We start from the raw sequence: 16,122 nt of genomic DNA on the forward strand, positions 1-16,122 counted from the left end.
TTCAGGTGTTTATCTGAAAGTTTTAAAGTTGTGACAACTGCCCAGGATCAGCAAGTACAGCACATACTTGTTATTTGGTTCCTCATCATGTGCTTCCCAAAGCTCTTACTATCAACAGCAGAACACAAAAAACACTTAAATCCTGGAGACTGAAGAGGAAGCATAAAAAAAAGATGGTTTAGGTAATAATAAAATCCTTTTATTGTGTGATGGAATTGTGCACCTTGGTTATGGAGACTAATAAATCAGTTTCCCTGTGGAAAAAAAAATGTGCATGGAATACATATACACATATATAAAATATATTTTTTAGACGTATATACATATATAGTAATTCTCTCTCTCTCTCAGAGTCTCTATATAGGAACACAAATAGATTTTGATGTTACTAATTTATGAAGGAACTCCATTGCATTTTTTTAAGTTGGAAACCTAAAACCAAGTTTAATTTGAGACTAGTCTAAGTAAGCTAACAATACTTGTTTTACATCAGAAGGATCACTGGTAACTTGGTCCTGTTCCCAAGGACCAGGAGAGATGATAAGGCAAGAACAGAGATGTGGCATTCCTCAGTGTAACCACAGGGCCTCTAAAAACCACCACCTGCTGAAGGTTTTCTGCAAGTTTGTTTTGCAGTGGGTGTACCCAGTCCAGTTAAGATCTGTGCTCCTGCTGGCAGGATGCATACACCTGCACACTGCAACGTGTCAGTCATTCAGTGCCCTACTTACTGTCACCCAGTTTGCCTTCATTGAAGTATAGTTTCACAGCAAAGCCTGGATCGAATCCCAGCCTATTTTCCCCATATTTTGGGTTTTTTTTCCCTCAGTTTGCAACAAAAGCACATGATAGTGGGGGGCTAGTGCTGGGACACTGCTCTGACTGCTGCTTGGGTGCTGCAGACACTTAAATGGAAATTCTCCTGTTTTGTGGGCTTCTGGGTGGCTGGTGCTTACAAAGAGATTCGTATCTGCTCTGTATAAACAACCCATACAAACCTCAAATGCAGATTGATCTACCTCACCTACCTAAGTACTTGTATGTATTCTGCTACTAACAGCACAACCCTGCAAGCACACCACTCCACAAAGCCCTTCTTAAAGGCTGAGGGTGTTTTCAAGTTTCCCTCTGCAGTGTGATACTAGCTCAGACCATTTCTGTAGAGCTGAATTACACTCTGTGGGGTGAGGCGACACCACCTACCAAGCCCTTGCAACACTGGGCCACAACTTCCTTCCATGGCCTGCCATCATGGTTTTGCAAGGTATCTGAGGGCTGCTGAGAAAGTAGGACAGATTTTCTTTTCTTTTTTTTTTCCTAAGAATCAGAGACAATTTAGTGGTTGGACTGGTGTGAAAGGGGACACACCACAAGCTGCCATCAAGGCTGCTGAGAGAAGCAGGCAGTGACCATGAATGTATTGTGACTGCCTCCAGATGCAGAAGTCAGCAATGCCTGATGTTATTTCTGATACTCATCAGCATAATACAAAATTTAAAATACATGGAAATGCCAAGTAAGACATATGTGAGCTAAACACTAGTTCACATACATGCCTTTGTATCAGTATTTAATAGCTTTTCGGCATAAAATGATATATGAATAAATCAGTTCCCATTTGACTTCCTATGACTTTTGGAGAAAGATGCAGAAACTATACTATTTGTACTGTACCATATATATATATATATATAGACATGACTGTTGTTAAAGCACTTTTTGTCAAACTTGTTGCCAAAATTAATTTTTCTTTGCAATTATTGGGAACATTTGCACCTTTTTCAGAAGTAAAATAAAGATGAGCTACCTAAACCTAGTGATGTCCCATAACACAAGGAAACACAGCAAGTCCATCATTCTGTAATTAATGAGCAGTTGTTCACAAATTACTCTGACTGGAAACTGAGTTAGTGTGAGCAGCCAGCTGCAGAGAGGTGGCCTTGTGACTGCAATCACAAGATGGGGGATCAGAGACCAGGTTGGGGCTGGCAGGCTTCCCACCAGTCCCATGGCACCCCGGCTGCCTGTGCTGCTGCCCTGCCAGCCCAGAACACTGAGGAGCTGATCCCGGATACTGCAGCAGGACCTCACCCATCCCTGACAAAGCAAGGCAGCTGAAATGCAGATGCTCTTTGACTTAAATGTAGGATCAAACAGGTGTCTGAGTATTTGTATTAAAAGTTGATACTTTATTCTGTTTTCAACAAAACATAACACAGGGGAAGTTTTGCTGTTTTCTTAATAAAGGCAACTAATATTTCTGGAAAAGACAGGCAAAAGTTTTATTTATTTATAAAATGTCAGCAATTTAGACACAGAGAACACGAAAGAGCTTTTAGCTTACATGGATTATATCACATAGACTCATTGTGAGAAAAGGGAGGCTGGTGCCCATGGAAGAGAAGAGGTTTAATAAGAGGAAAGATTATAGTCAATAACTTCTGTAAGACTGCAAAGGTAGAAGTAGCTATTTTCCAGAGATATCCAGGGCCCAAAAGTGGGAACAGCAGAGAGTAAATGAACATTGAGATAGAGGATCTGCACACAGTTACCCAGAAGAACAGAGCACCTAAAGTTTTGATCACAGAATCACGGAATTACTAGGTTGGAAGAGACCTTCAAGATCATCAAGTCCAACCCATGCCCTAAACACCCTAACTAAACCATGGCACCAAATGCCATATCCAGTCTTTTTCTGAACACATCCAGGGATGGTGACTCCACTACCTTCCCAGGCAGGCCATTCCAATATTTTATCAGTCTTTCTGTGAAAAACGTCTTCCTAATATCCAATTTATATTCCCCCGCCACAGCTTGAGACTGTGTCCTCTTGTTCTGACAGCTGTTGCCTGGAGAAAGAGACTGACCCCCGTCTGACTACAAACACCTTTCAGGAAGTTGTAGAGTGGGATAAAGTCACCCCTGAGTCTCCTTTTCTCTAGGCTAATGATGAGACATTCCCTGTCATTCAGGCTTCATGTCATCACAGACAGTGTTCATAAACCCCTTGTATCACTACCAAAAACACCTTGAGTTTTTGTTCCTAGGTTTCTGCAAATACAGATGTGGTTTCAGAAAACACAAAAACCTCAAACTAAGCATGTGATCTGATTCAAGTGAACTGATTTTAATACTTCATAGAGATAGGATTTTCCACTGCGATCTGCCCTGAGGAGGTTGCTTTCATCCGATGCAATGATTTGCATCATGGCTTTGCAGGACTCTGTTCATCAGGAGCCCGGCAACCTGTTTTCTGGTAGCAGCTTTTGTAGTTCTGACAGCTGCACTCAGTGAAGGCAGTCTGCTGAGCCAGCTTGCAGAGGGTGTTGGCCAGGACACAAATGTGCTCCCATGTTAATAAGCAAGAGTTTGGCCTAAGAACTGTTGTCAGCTGCTGAGCAGATCACCCAGTGAGTATTTTATCACTTTTGAAGGGACACCTCTGAAGGAGATAATGTGCCTGCTCGATTACTGGGTCAGCCATGCTCATGCTGAATGTGCATGGCCTGCCTAATCCTAGCCCGGGCATGACTGTTCCTGGTGTCCCATCGATTCAGCAGATGCTCCAACGCACCGTTGGCACATGCCGGGGAAAAAAAAGAGGTCAGCTTCTCTCCACGCCCAGCGGCCTTGACACCGGCCGTGTCACCGTGTGCTCTGAGGAGCACAGCTCTGAGACACCGTAACGGCTGACACACCATCTGTCTTTTGCCCTTTTAATCGCCAGGTTTCCTGTTTTGTTCCTGCGTGGACAATTTTCTCCTTTTAACAACACAGCACGATTTATTATTCCAGCACAGAAAAAGGACACTGCTCAAACAAAAGCAGGGAGGATAAGTGGAAAGGACCATGCAGACAATGTAGATCTGAAATATAAACTTGGCAGAAGAATGCAGAAAATGGGGGTGTTTACTTTTAGCTCTTTTGAAGATATGCTGCAGAAAACACAGCCAAAGCGGGAGGCTAGCCTTGCAAATCCACACCCACAGCTGCTAATCAGCTGCCTGCCCTCTGGCAGGTGGCCTTACTGCCTTTGGCCTTCTTCCTCTCTCACTTTTCAGCTCTGCGTCAGTTTAGATTAAAAAGTCAGTGTGGGGGGAGTTTTGCTCTTGGTTTGCAGAATTACTAACAAAAAGGGGCTATAAAGTTCATTAAAATGTCTGGAAATAGTGCTACAGAAATACCATTTCAAAAAGTATATCTGATGGGTACCTTGTGTACACAAGGTTTGCTTCTGAAATGCTCTATTGCATTGTGAGAGAAACGTGACAAACACTCATAGCAGCACTAAAGCAGAAAACACAGGTCCTCTCCAATTCTTCCCAAGACTAGCAAGCAAAAAATAGCAAAAATACAGCAGGATTTATTCTTAACCTTTGCACAAGGCATTGGAATGTCTATATAAACAGAGAGAGAAGTTTATTTTAACTACGAGAGAAATCTCCAAAAGCCTATGCAATTTTACAACACAGCTGATGTTTCCAGTATATATTTCCTGTTCCAAAAAAACCCCGGCTGTCAGTTTATGCTTCATGCTTGAATGAGGAAAGCAATACTGCTAAACATGCTGAGCAGAAGGAATGTTAAGATGGCTATTGAGAAGAACTTGCATTCACAATTCTAGCATTGCTGTACTATTATGGTATAAGATTGTGCTATGTAGTTTTAATTTTGGTGGGTTTGTTTGGGTCTTTATTGGGTTTTTTTTGTTGGTTTTGTTTCTGGTTTGTTTGTTTTGCTGTATCTAGCAAAAATGAGCACCTGCACACACAGCAATGAACTGGTTTAAGAGTTCTGTGGACAGCCCTGTCTAGGGGTGTTTTTGTTCCTTATTACCAGCAGCATAAATTGATATATTACAGATAGCCTCAGAAGTACCCATTGTGGGAAAAAACACCTGACTTGGCAGCTCTGAAGCCACAGCATTTGACCTTTGGTTTTAAGCAAAATAAAGTGTGTTCTAAGACATGCTACAACCTAAAGGGCTTCTCAATATCCCATTTCAGCATCAACTTTGCAGACACCCTAAGCCAGTTTGAATGTCTAGTAGCCCAGCATTTATTTTAAACAGTTCTATGCCATGGCATGCATGCTGAACAGGAAGCTTACATTAATTAAAAAAAAAAAACCAAAACGTACTCCATAGTATTTCCATGGCAGTTTCTGAGACTGCAATTTTTCCTAGTAGAGGCAGGAAATGATAGCTGTAATAGTTCAGAGGGCCCTCAGTGGCACCCCAGCAGAGCACACCGAAACCATTCTCACCCTGAGAGAATACACAATACAGACAAAGAACTTTTTAACACAAACTAAATTCCAGGTGATCGTCCAAAGTGTCACTAAGTATATGAACAATAGTTACAAGGCTGGAAAATAATTTCTTCCTCTCTGAGCTCACAGAGCAACAACAATCTTTCCCTAGAGGACCTCACAAAGCCACCCTTAACCAGAACAGCCTTCTGAAGGTGGTGGGGAGGGGAATAGCTCACTCTCTGACTGCTCCATCTTTGACCACTTCTTCCCAAACCTGGACTGCAGTAGGTACCAGGTATCAGCACTGCAGCTGATAACACACAGTGTTATTTCTACCACTGCACCACACCTGACAACACACAGTGTTACTTCTACAGTGTGTTTCCCAGCATCATTTTACTGGGAAAGTCTAACAGGTTGTCCTAGTTTAGGGCAAATTTGGGGAAAACCCTCTGAAAGGAGCCCCCAGGAAATAAACCCCCTCGGCCCCTCCCCACCCACCTGGTTCAGGGAAAAATTTCCTCTGAGAGAGAAGTGGAAAAGAACCTGTTTATTCAACGAACAAAGCACTCCCCAGCACCAAAACAATTAACAACACCAGATGACAACAAAACCCTTTCACCACTCTGAAGAGATGAACAAACGCAGAAAGTCTTTCCTGGGAGTGGTCGCCCGGGTCTGGACGCTGGGGATTGCTCTCCAGCACTGGGGATGGCTGCTGCAGATCACAGAGCGCAGGCTCCTGGTGTTCCTTGGTGTTTCCCAGATCCCAGTCCAGAGCAGGTTGGAGGGTATTCAGGAAGAGGAAAGGAAAAAGCAACAGTCCAGGGAAAGAATTGGACTGCTTAGCTAACCTAACTAGGAAGCAAGCAAAGCAAGAAAGCAAGCAAGCCAAGCAAGCAATCAAGCAAAGCAAAAGCCAGCCAGTCAGCCCTAGCCTTTTCTAGACAGCAGACCATGGGGGGAGGTGAACCAGCTGATAACAAGGCAAAACAAACCTTCACTTTCAGAGTCAGTTCTGAAAGCACAGAACATAATATCAAACGTAAACAGAACACACGATTGGAGATACAAACACCATAACATCACCCTAGGACATAGGTTTCACTCAGAAGTAGGTTTTGGATCATCTACGGTGGTGAGAACTGTCAGTGAACAAAACAAGGAAGAAGCATTTTAAAAAAGAATCCACTAAGTATGTCACAAATGGCCATTGCCACGGTTTCTTTACTCCTTTGCACACAGAGGTTGTAGTAGTTCTTCAGCAGAAAATAGGATGGAAACAAAAGCATTGCAGCCACTCCTGTTTGTGAACACAAATGAAGGTGGCATCTCCTTATCTATGTAAACTAATCAATCCATGGATCAGGTCTCCACCCTGTGGCCAGCCTTCCTGCTCCCTCAGATGAAATTCCTGCTTGGGCTCTCTGCCTGTTTTCAGAAGAGCCTTACTGAGTATCACTTAAGTTCATTTTTGTGAATTGTGAATGAAATTTTACCTATGATTTTAGCCTTTCTTCCAAATCCTTTAGGTGCCCCTGCACTTACCCAAAATTTCACTTATGATTCAATAAAACTGTGTTTAGTAAATAAGACAATAAAATCCTCATTACTGATTTAAACAATTATTTCTTCAAAACAGCATATTAGTTGAGCGTATTATTTCATGCTATGACTTCCTAGCAAAAAGACTGAAGAATATTGGATGGACAGCAAATAAAAACAGGTGCTCCGTTTGTCATACATCTTGGTAAACTCCAAAGAGAGGTAGAAAGCAGAAACATCAGGTTACATTATGACAGCCTTCAGGCTACACTCAGTTCCTTGGTTAATAGCCAGAAACTGCTGTCAATCTCTAATACGTCAAAACCGATTAGCTGGCAGTAAGCTTAAGACACACATTACAGGATTTGTTATTTTATCAAGGAGATTAAGGAGCAAATGCTGTATAACTGATATTCAGAAACTAATTTTTGGGTTTTTTTGAAGTGGATATTTTCATTTTCCTGTGTCTCTGTTTGTCTCAGAACTATGTTTTCTGAGTGCTGTTACGCAGATCAACAGCTGATCTTTCATAATAGAAAACCTTCACTGGTACAATTAATCACGATTATTCACATTTGCCGTTCCTGTAAGTTTTTCACTGCATGAATTGACAAATATTTTGTTACCATAGTTCTTCAGAGCATTTTGAAAATTGCTTTAGTGCACAGCTTGTATAGGAGAATAATAAAATCATTTGTTTCACTGTTAATGTTTGGAAATGGATTTAACTTCAGCCAAGAACAAAACCAATCACATTTTAAAAAAAACCCAAAAAATCCATTCTACTCAGCAGTCACAGACAGTATGAGAATTTGAGTGCTTTTAAGGGAAAATAGTTTCCTACATGACAGTTAAATTAATTTCTCACCAGACTCTAAAAAATAACAACATGTGCAAATTAATTTAATTTCATGATTTTCCTTGCCTCAAGAATACATGCCTTTAAAAACTTGGGTCCAGTGAGTGATAAATACATTCAACAAGCAAAGCAGAGAACTGCTAAGAGACCTTTAGGACAAGACCAGTCCAAGAAGCAACACAACATGAAAACCATATACAAAACTTTTTTTTCCACAAATTCCAATTGAAAAAGTGTATTTGCACAATTAAGATGCTAGCAAAAAAGGACTACAAAGGTTTATCATTGTAGAGACCTGCAATCTCACATGCAATATAGTGCCCAGCTCATGTATTTATGTACATGTAAGACCCCAGTAACAGCAGTAGCTGTAACTTAGACAGAACTTGAACCAGGCAGTATAGATAGGATTTTTTACTGATAATACATGTGCACTAGTGTATTTTTTACTGAAAAAATAATTTAAAAAATACACAAGTGCACATACATGTAATAAATACATGCATAAATTACATGTAATAAATACATGTATATGTATTCTTTACATGTATATGTGCACTAGTATATTTTAAAATAACATATCTTCTAATAAATGGAGTTTCAGCTATCAGTAGGAATATATAAGCAGAAGAAGCTTTGGAGAGAAAACACTGGAACAGCAATCAAGAGCTTTAACTACCAGAGCTTTCTGGAACAACTCTGGAGCTTTCCATAACCACATATAATGTGCATTTGCTGTATCTTCACAAAGGAACAATGCTGCACAGAGACAACACTTCCCCCACTGGAACATATACCATTGTGGATAATTTGCTACTTTACTATAGTATTTCTAAAGTAAATAAAACAGCTTTGCCAAAGATAGGGCCACTGCAATGAAATCACAAAACCAGTTTTAATATTGTTATTGAAATGCGTTCTTTATATTCTTAAGGAATAAAAAAAAACTTACACAAACTGCAACTTACACAAAAATTTTAGTCTTTCTAGTGTCATGTAAGCCAATTCTGGGTGAAGCTGTTAGTTCAGGTTGTGTACACACTGAGTTATCTATGTGACCTGACTTACCCTGTCCTGTTCTTTATTATTCACTCTGAGAAGGATGCTCAGCCAGAACAGTCAGCAAGTTTTAATCCACACAAATAACTGCATTACCACATTTTTTCTAAAAAAGTCAAAGGTTGATGGCTATTTTGTGAGCTACATGCCCATTCACATGCAGATACTTTGGAAAGTTATTTCCTTTTAATTTCCCTCTAGTCATAGAAAATACTTGCTTTCCCAGCAACTTTTTTGAACCCCAGATTTTGCAACCAAACACCTTTCCCTGTTGCCCATTTTTTTAGCAGTTCAAGTCCCAGCAGGCTTTTTACTGGTCTCACTTCTATTCTAAAGAAAACACAAAGCATGAAGCACTGCCAGGCTCACAGTAATATCAGCTTCCAGGATTAAAGGAGAGACAAGTCAGTCCATTCCCAGTTCTGGCAGCAAGAATGAAAATAATTTTCTGCATAAGGAGAAATATATATAGTCACTTCTTTGTGACTTATACATTCACTTCTCTGGCAGCATTTTGCTCCTGGCTGTCAGTTTGAATGTACAGACCAGTGCCATTTCCTTCAGAGGACCACCAGGTGAGCTCTGTAATACTTACTCCATAGCTTCCACAAGTAGTGTGGATGCTTTCCATAACTAGCTTAGCAAGTCAACTTAATAGCTAAGTTCTAACCAGTATTTCTGCTCTGTGGCTTGTTATATAGCCACTGGGCTGAGTGCAGCTCTTCCTTTAAAAAAAAAACAAAGCAAACTTGTCAGGAAATTCAGGTTGAAAGACTTCAAGCAGCACATGAACAACTCACAATTATTATGGATAACACACCTTGTTTTTCTCTTTAAAAGTTTATTAAACACAACTTAAAGACTTACATTATCAACAGTAAGGAAATTAATCATCCAGAAATTCTGGTCTAAGTGCTCTTTTGTGTGCCTGGCTATCAGCTTCTGAAAAGACGTTCACAAAAACCTATGGGCCCATGAACTCAGCACTCATGCTAGTAATGCTACACAACTACACCTCCTTCAGCCCTACAGCCCAAAAGCAAGAGTTGATGTCAATACCCAAAAGCCAAGCCAAGTCTTCTCCCCCTGCTGTTTTTGTTATTTATCATCCTGGCTATTTACCAAACCTGGCTACTGGTACCCAAACCACACCTGAACAGTAGTATGTGACAGCTAATGTTTGCTGTGATACCTGCAGAAAGAAAAGGACATATAGGGCACTGTGTCAATCACCTCAGTTAAGTCAGCCAGCAACTATACAAGTAAGAAAGCAGCCCAACATCCCTTTCCATAGGGAAATAATTTCTCCCTTATCCCCTTCCCTTCTCCAGCAACAAGCCCTCTGAACAGTCCAGGTGTGCTTTGGGTGCTCCTGCTGTAATGCTCAAAAGGACATAACTGCACAAACTACACAAGTGTGCTACTTTTGAGATGCCATTAAGAAAACTAGCAGAATTAAAAGCTAAGTGAAGATCAGATGCTGCATACAGAAGACGACAGGACTGAAGATCTTTGTTATGAGACACTAGGAACCAGAGATATTTTTCCACTTCCCATTTCAAATAAATCTGTATCATAAATTCTACACTCCTTTTTGTAACAATTATTAGCCATTCCCATATAGGGCTGCATTTTAGTGACCAATAGAGGGAGAGGTACACACATATAGATGCCACCTAAGAGTATGCTTTAGGATGCCTATTTAGCAAAAGTCCCAAGCAGAAAAGAAGACCAAAATGCCAAATCTTATTTATGTAGTGGAATTTAAGTATTTATTGAAAAAGTACACCTTTGGGCACATTTCAATTAAACAAAAATAAAAGGAAAAATACAAAGAATCTATTGGATTAAGAAGCTGAAAGCTAGCAATATTACAAGCTGTTTACATACCAACATTTACATCAATTTAAACAAGTGGCATGTCACCAACATGTAAAATATACTTCAAGAGTTTTAAAAATCAAGTTGAGTTTTGAAAGACACAAAGCTACCACATGCGAACATGGGTTTGGTCATTCAGTTTAAATCCCCTCTTGTACTGAAATGTTCAGTCTTCAAATTATACTAGTGGATAACTAGCAGCTGTTGCTATTCCACAGTGGTTCTTCCTGTCCTTGGCCATGTAGATATATCCTTTGTCACCCCACTTCTCACCCCAGCTGAAAACAAAAGTAAATGGCTTGTTGATATATTCAGAAGTTACTTATTTACTGCCCTCCCCTCTCCCTCTAAATGTTTAAAACTGAAAACTGCTGCCTTCCACACTTCTGGAGAAAATCCAAGATAGCTGCAGCCAAAAACTTAAGTGTTTTCCAGCAAGTAAAAGCATTCCAGGAGGTATCCCGAGTTCACAGAACTGAAGAATGCAGTCATTCTCTCACGAGGTAGTCACATTGATGTGCAAACCTTGACTACAGGTGCCTGAAGCTCAGACACTGCTCCCAGGCAATTTAATGGAAGTCAAAGGCTGCAAACAGCATTTGAGGGTGGTGCCCCAGTAATGCTGAGAACATGAGACAAGCTCATGTGATGTGCCCTTCAGCACTAATTTATTTTCCCCCTCCAACCTAGGAGGTAATGCCATCTTTAAAGTTCAAGTATTATCCTATTTCACAGAAGTGAGCAGCACTCTGCTTCCAAAAAGATCCATTACACCCCCACAAGCAGGCTTCCTCCTGCTCCCCTCTGCTCCACTATTTTATTATCTACTGGGTTCACAGGCTATTTCAGCACTGAGCTCCCTTAAATTAACTGAACAAGACGGCTGCTTTGGGTTTACTTTATGAGACTGCCAGCAGCACGAGTTGGATTTTACCGTTTGTCATATCATACAATCTGAAAACAATCTCCAGATTTCCCACGTACAGATTTTAATGACTGTTGTCTCTCTACCTCTCCCCTTACAAGTGACAAACTTCCTTCTATTCTGCCCCAGATACACGACACAGACCTTACCTGTTCTTAACAATCCAGTATTTCTTCCCATCTACATCTTCCCCCTCAAAGCCGTAACCTACAACCAGAACACCATGGTCCAAGTCTTCACTGCTGCAGTCTGGTTCATAGTAGATACCTGCAAAGTATTCACTCATGAGCAAAATCATTTGTACAAAACCCTTAGCCCTCACAAGGAGCTTTTTGTATTTCAACTCCAATGTTGCATAGCTTCTTGAAAGTTAGAGAAAGTAATCTCAAGTGAATTTTATCATGGCAAAAACAGAGGGACAAGTAGACACACAGACAAGAGAAATACATGTGGGAAAAAACCTGACCTAGAATTAAAATGACTTCTGAATTATCATACCTGGGGTTTTTTTCATCTATTTAACTGCAGGGTAATGAATACTGAGTAATTAAAAAAAAACAAACCCAGTTATCTGAATAAATGTAATTAACAAATCCCCACCTGACTGATAGAACTGAAATGAAGAATGGCCTGCATCAATAGCAACAGATACTGGACCCACAGCTGCAACTGCTTTCATGAGAGCTCTTTCGTGTCCTTGAGGGATGTCAACAAAGCCAGTGTCATTAGCAGCATTGTATTCTGCCTTGTAGCGACAGTCTTCATCATCCTAAGTAGAGAAAGCTGTAGTTATTACACCAGTTTCCATTTAACACACAGTAAGCACAGAACTAGCATATTCTGTGTGACTTTGATGCTTCGGGAGCAAGGGACTAAAGAGGATCCAATTGCATAAGCAGCACTTTGCAAGGGTAACAGGGAGTACAGAAGAACTGCTTCTGAGCTTCCCAGAAGTACGGAAAAAGTAAATGACAGCAGGGCCCAAAAAAGACCCCATCAACTTTACTAGTGGTGGAAAGGGCCACAACATTCTGAAACTCTGCCCTCTTTGGTTGGCGGGACAAACAGGAAGGAAAGACGCCCAGAATGCATTAATGGGCAATGGAAGAGAGCCAAGTATTCATTAATCACAAAGCAATCCAGAAACTGCTCATTGAACAAGCACTTAAAATCCACAATTTTAACATGTCACAGTTTGAAAAGCTACATAGAATGATTTGAAAGCTAGGCATTTGTATTACATGGCCTTGCATACAACATTTGGGGGTGGTATTTGTGGTATTTCTAGTAGGGTGGTTTTTTTGGTTTCTTTTTCTTTTGATTTTTACAATGAAGCCTGAACTGCTGATGTCATGTACATTTACAGCAGGAGTGAGGTGAGGCCTAGTTTGGAAGTCAGGTCATGTGAAACTGAAACAGATCCAAACAAGCACATCCTTCCCTCACCTGCATTATAGGTTAGTATCAAAATTGTTTACCCAACTAAATGAACACAGACTACAGCTTAGCTGCTTGCTTTTTGTACTCAGCAAGTTAGACACTTCCTATAATCAAGCATGATCTCTACAACAGCCAAGTTTAGGAAGGAGTTGAGACTACAGGGATACAGGTGAACAGGAACTCAGAACCAATGCTGTTCACAACAAATGCCATGGTTATTGCCAAGACAACACAAAACAACAGAAAAGATCCTCTAATAGTGAGCAGAACTCTTAAAAGGTGAAAACCACGAACTATGGGCTCCCATGTGATACCACAATTGACTACTGCTCTTTCATATTCTTGTATCTGTTTAACATTTGATAGATCATTAGAGGGATTATAAAAGCCTGTCCATTATCTCCATTTATGCACACTTAGTCCAGAACCAGAACTCAAGGCATTAACAACTGTTGTTAAAAATCCAATTGACACTAGCCACAAGAATTAGGTGGTCTATAGGTAGCAACTCTGTAATAGGTCAGTTATGGAAACATGAATTGCTGTCCTACCACAAAGTAGCACTGTTGACAAGGGCTGGGTTCTTGATTTGGTGTGGCAAACAAGATAAGGTATGACAGAAGGGCAACAACGAGGGGGAGGAGAGAGAATACTTGCTCCAGTTTTTCTAACTAGTCTGTCAAGATTTTGACCTCAAAGACCAGTGCAGTAAGTGATTCCTTCTGGGGCTAGCAGTCACGCTAGTGCTCTTAGCAAAGATGCAACAGGAATTACAGATGCACTGATCTCTACAGACATTTTCCTTTCTAGGTATGAGTTTCCCAACACAATTTTTTCCACACAAAATACATGACACCTGCAACACAAATTCAGCTATTCCACTTACCTTTGCAGTGTATGGGTAGGATTCCTCTGAATCAATGCCCCCATTATCCTGTACGTATTGGAAAGCCTGGTCCATGAGACCACCATTACAACCTTGATTCCCCTCAGGGCGAGAGCAGTCCACCAGATTCTGTTCACTCAGTGAAACAAGTTTGCCAGTTTTTCTGAAGTGCTGCCCTTCAAGAGCTCCTGTTGTGCTGAAAGCCCAGCAAGAGCCACATTGACCCTGAAGTATAAAGCAAAAAGTTACAAACCCAGACAGTTACAAAAGAGTGCTTAGTTTTATAAGCTTGTACTAGGCACAATCAAATAGGTACAGCGTTTTTCCTCTATGAAAGTGGATGTAGCATTAAGGAAACTGGATTTGAAACTGGTTAGAAATTTACCATTCATCAGTCAGTACCTGGTCTTTAACTGGCGTTACATATCCCTTCTCTCGCCAGTCTACTGATCGTGGTGCTTCCAGGAAGTTGGGCTCAAGGAACTGGGATCCTCTGTATTTTCTTTCTGACTTCTTGTGTACGTAACCATTCATCAGCTGTCTGAATTCCTCAGTTGTCTGAAAAACAAACCAATACATGCAGTCACTATCTACTACTATATCTATTACACACCATTACTTAGATTTGTACATTACATGTCTCTACACATACCATGTCGCCAAACTGATTCATTCCCAACTTGTAGCTGTGTTTCCCCAATGCATGATCCAGATTATGGATTTCAATCATTTTCAGATTCTTCTCCCATACCACTCTCCTCCAGCCTTCCTCTCTCTAAGGCGACAAAAAACCAGCATATTATTTCAAGGAGGCATTTCAAATCAAGTTTGTTTGCACAACAACAAGCCTTCTAAGGCTCATAATAGTCAGGCAGATGGACACTACTGGAATGGGAAGCATGAACGCTGTTAAGAGGTGGTCTTTTTGCCGCCCCCATAAGAAAAACGAGTATAGAGGAGCTGAGTCAATACTCAAACGCAGGAAAGGAAGCTGGGAAGAGAAGGATTATGCTTCCCAAGCCCTGCCCATAGCCAGCGTTGTAACAAAGCAGACATGACTCAGCTGGCGGGGCCCAGCTCCGTGCGGGGCTCACCTCATGATAGTCCTTCCTGTGCCACGACTTCCACAGCTGCCAGTGGCCGTCCAGCTCGGGGTCCAGCCTCGGCGCGCCCAGAACGGCGCTCAGGCAGAGGCACAGCGTGGTCAGGCAGGGGATCATGCTGGCCGATCTGCCAAGGAACAGCGGTCAGGACCCGCGGCAGCGATCGGGCCGAGCAGCCGCGCTGCTGTAAACAAGCCCGGGCGGCGGGGCCGGGACGCGGCGAGCGCAGCCCGCAGCCTCCCGGGAAAGCGGCTGGAATGGCGGCTCCTTCCCGGCAGGAACCGCCCCACCGCAGGTCAAGGGGGCGGCCGAGCCCGGCCCTCTCCGCGCACCCCCGCCTCGCAGCCCGCGCTCACCACGCTCCAGGCTCTCCGCCGCACCGCCGCTCCACTGCCCGCGGCTGCCGGCCTCCCCGCGCCTCTTATCCCGGCCGCGGCCGCGCCCGCCCCGCCGCGCCCACTGGGGGCCGGCCCGGGGCGGAGCGGGGGCTGCCCGCGCGGTCCCGCATCGCCCGGGACGGGCCGGCAGCGCCCGGGGGGCGTGCGGCGCCTCCGCGGGGCCCTCCCTAGCGCCGGAGCCGCTAGGTTGGGCAATGTTTGTCCAAGTATTTACTCCGAGCGCCGTCGGGCCGGAGATAGTGGCAGCCCGCTGGTGGAATTTAACCTGGACGGCCTTAAAATGGGCAGCTGGCAGAACGAAGGAAAAACTAAGTGTGGAGGCAAAGAGACACGAACGGCGGGTGTTGGCAGCCCCAGCGCCGTCCGTTGCTTTATTATTTCTTTCTTTGGGTATTTTGTTTTGGTATTTTGTTTTTAGTTTGGCTTGTTTTTTTTTGGTTTTTTTTTTTTTTTTTTTTTTTTCTGTTTCTGGACCCAAGTTCGGTAAAACATATTTCCAGGGGTGGCTAGTGTTTATGTGCATAATGCCTACTGGAAAACACTGACATCAAGTGTTGCACAGATGAGATACTAGTGGGATGGACTTGGTTTTCAAGTAAGCAGTAGTAGACAAACTTTGATTTTTAACAGGGAACTTATATACAGCAGTAGAATAACTGCAAGTTGTGTGAGGTTCACCCTTAAACACTTGTAGAGGCAGCATTGCTGATGGCTTTAGCTTATAAACTTTATAAAATATAGTTAGTGTAAAAATCAGGGTTTGCAGACTGTTA

The 16,122-nt window shown here is 42.2% G+C and overlaps 1 protein-coding gene across 1 annotated transcript; it reads right to left on the bottom strand.

Annotated features, from left to right (window-relative positions):
• Window positions 1–10,462: 10,462 nt before the first annotated feature.
• On the bottom strand, window positions 10,463–15,449 carry CTSL (cathepsin L). The gene is made up of 8 exons (XM_030257804.4): window positions 15,308–15,449; window positions 14,943–15,078; window positions 14,501–14,623; window positions 14,251–14,406; window positions 13,849–14,073; window positions 12,123–12,291; window positions 11,672–11,789; window positions 10,463–10,875 (listed from the first exon to the last, which is right to left on the bottom strand). Exons 2-8 carry the CDS (start codon window positions 15,066–15,068, stop codon window positions 10,776–10,778), a joined length of 1,017 nt encoding a protein of 338 aa, XP_030113664.1. The 5' UTR covers window positions 15,069–15,078; window positions 15,308–15,449; the 3' UTR covers window positions 10,463–10,775.
• Between the last annotated feature and the right edge of the window lie 673 nt (window positions 15,450–16,122).

Source organism: Taeniopygia guttata, chromosome Z (genome assembly GCF_048771995.1).
Source record: "Taeniopygia guttata chromosome Z, bTaeGut7.mat, whole genome shotgun sequence".
Taxonomy (NCBI): Eukaryota; Metazoa; Chordata; class Aves; order Passeriformes; family Estrildidae; genus Taeniopygia; species Taeniopygia guttata.

Coding starts and splice junctions, on each gene's coding strand:
- CTSL (XM_030257804.4), bottom strand. CDS start 15,068: ATGATCCCCTGCCTGACCACGCTGTGCCTCTGCCTGAGCGCCGTTCTG. Junction 14,624..14,942: donor ACAGGAAGGACTATCATGAG/GTGAGCCCCGCA, acceptor TTGTCGCCTTAG/AGAGAGGAAGGCTGGAGGAG. Junction 10,876..11,671: donor TACTGGATTGTTAAGAACAG/GTAAGGTCTGTG, acceptor TTTTGTTTTCAG/CTGGGGTGAGAAGTGGGGTG.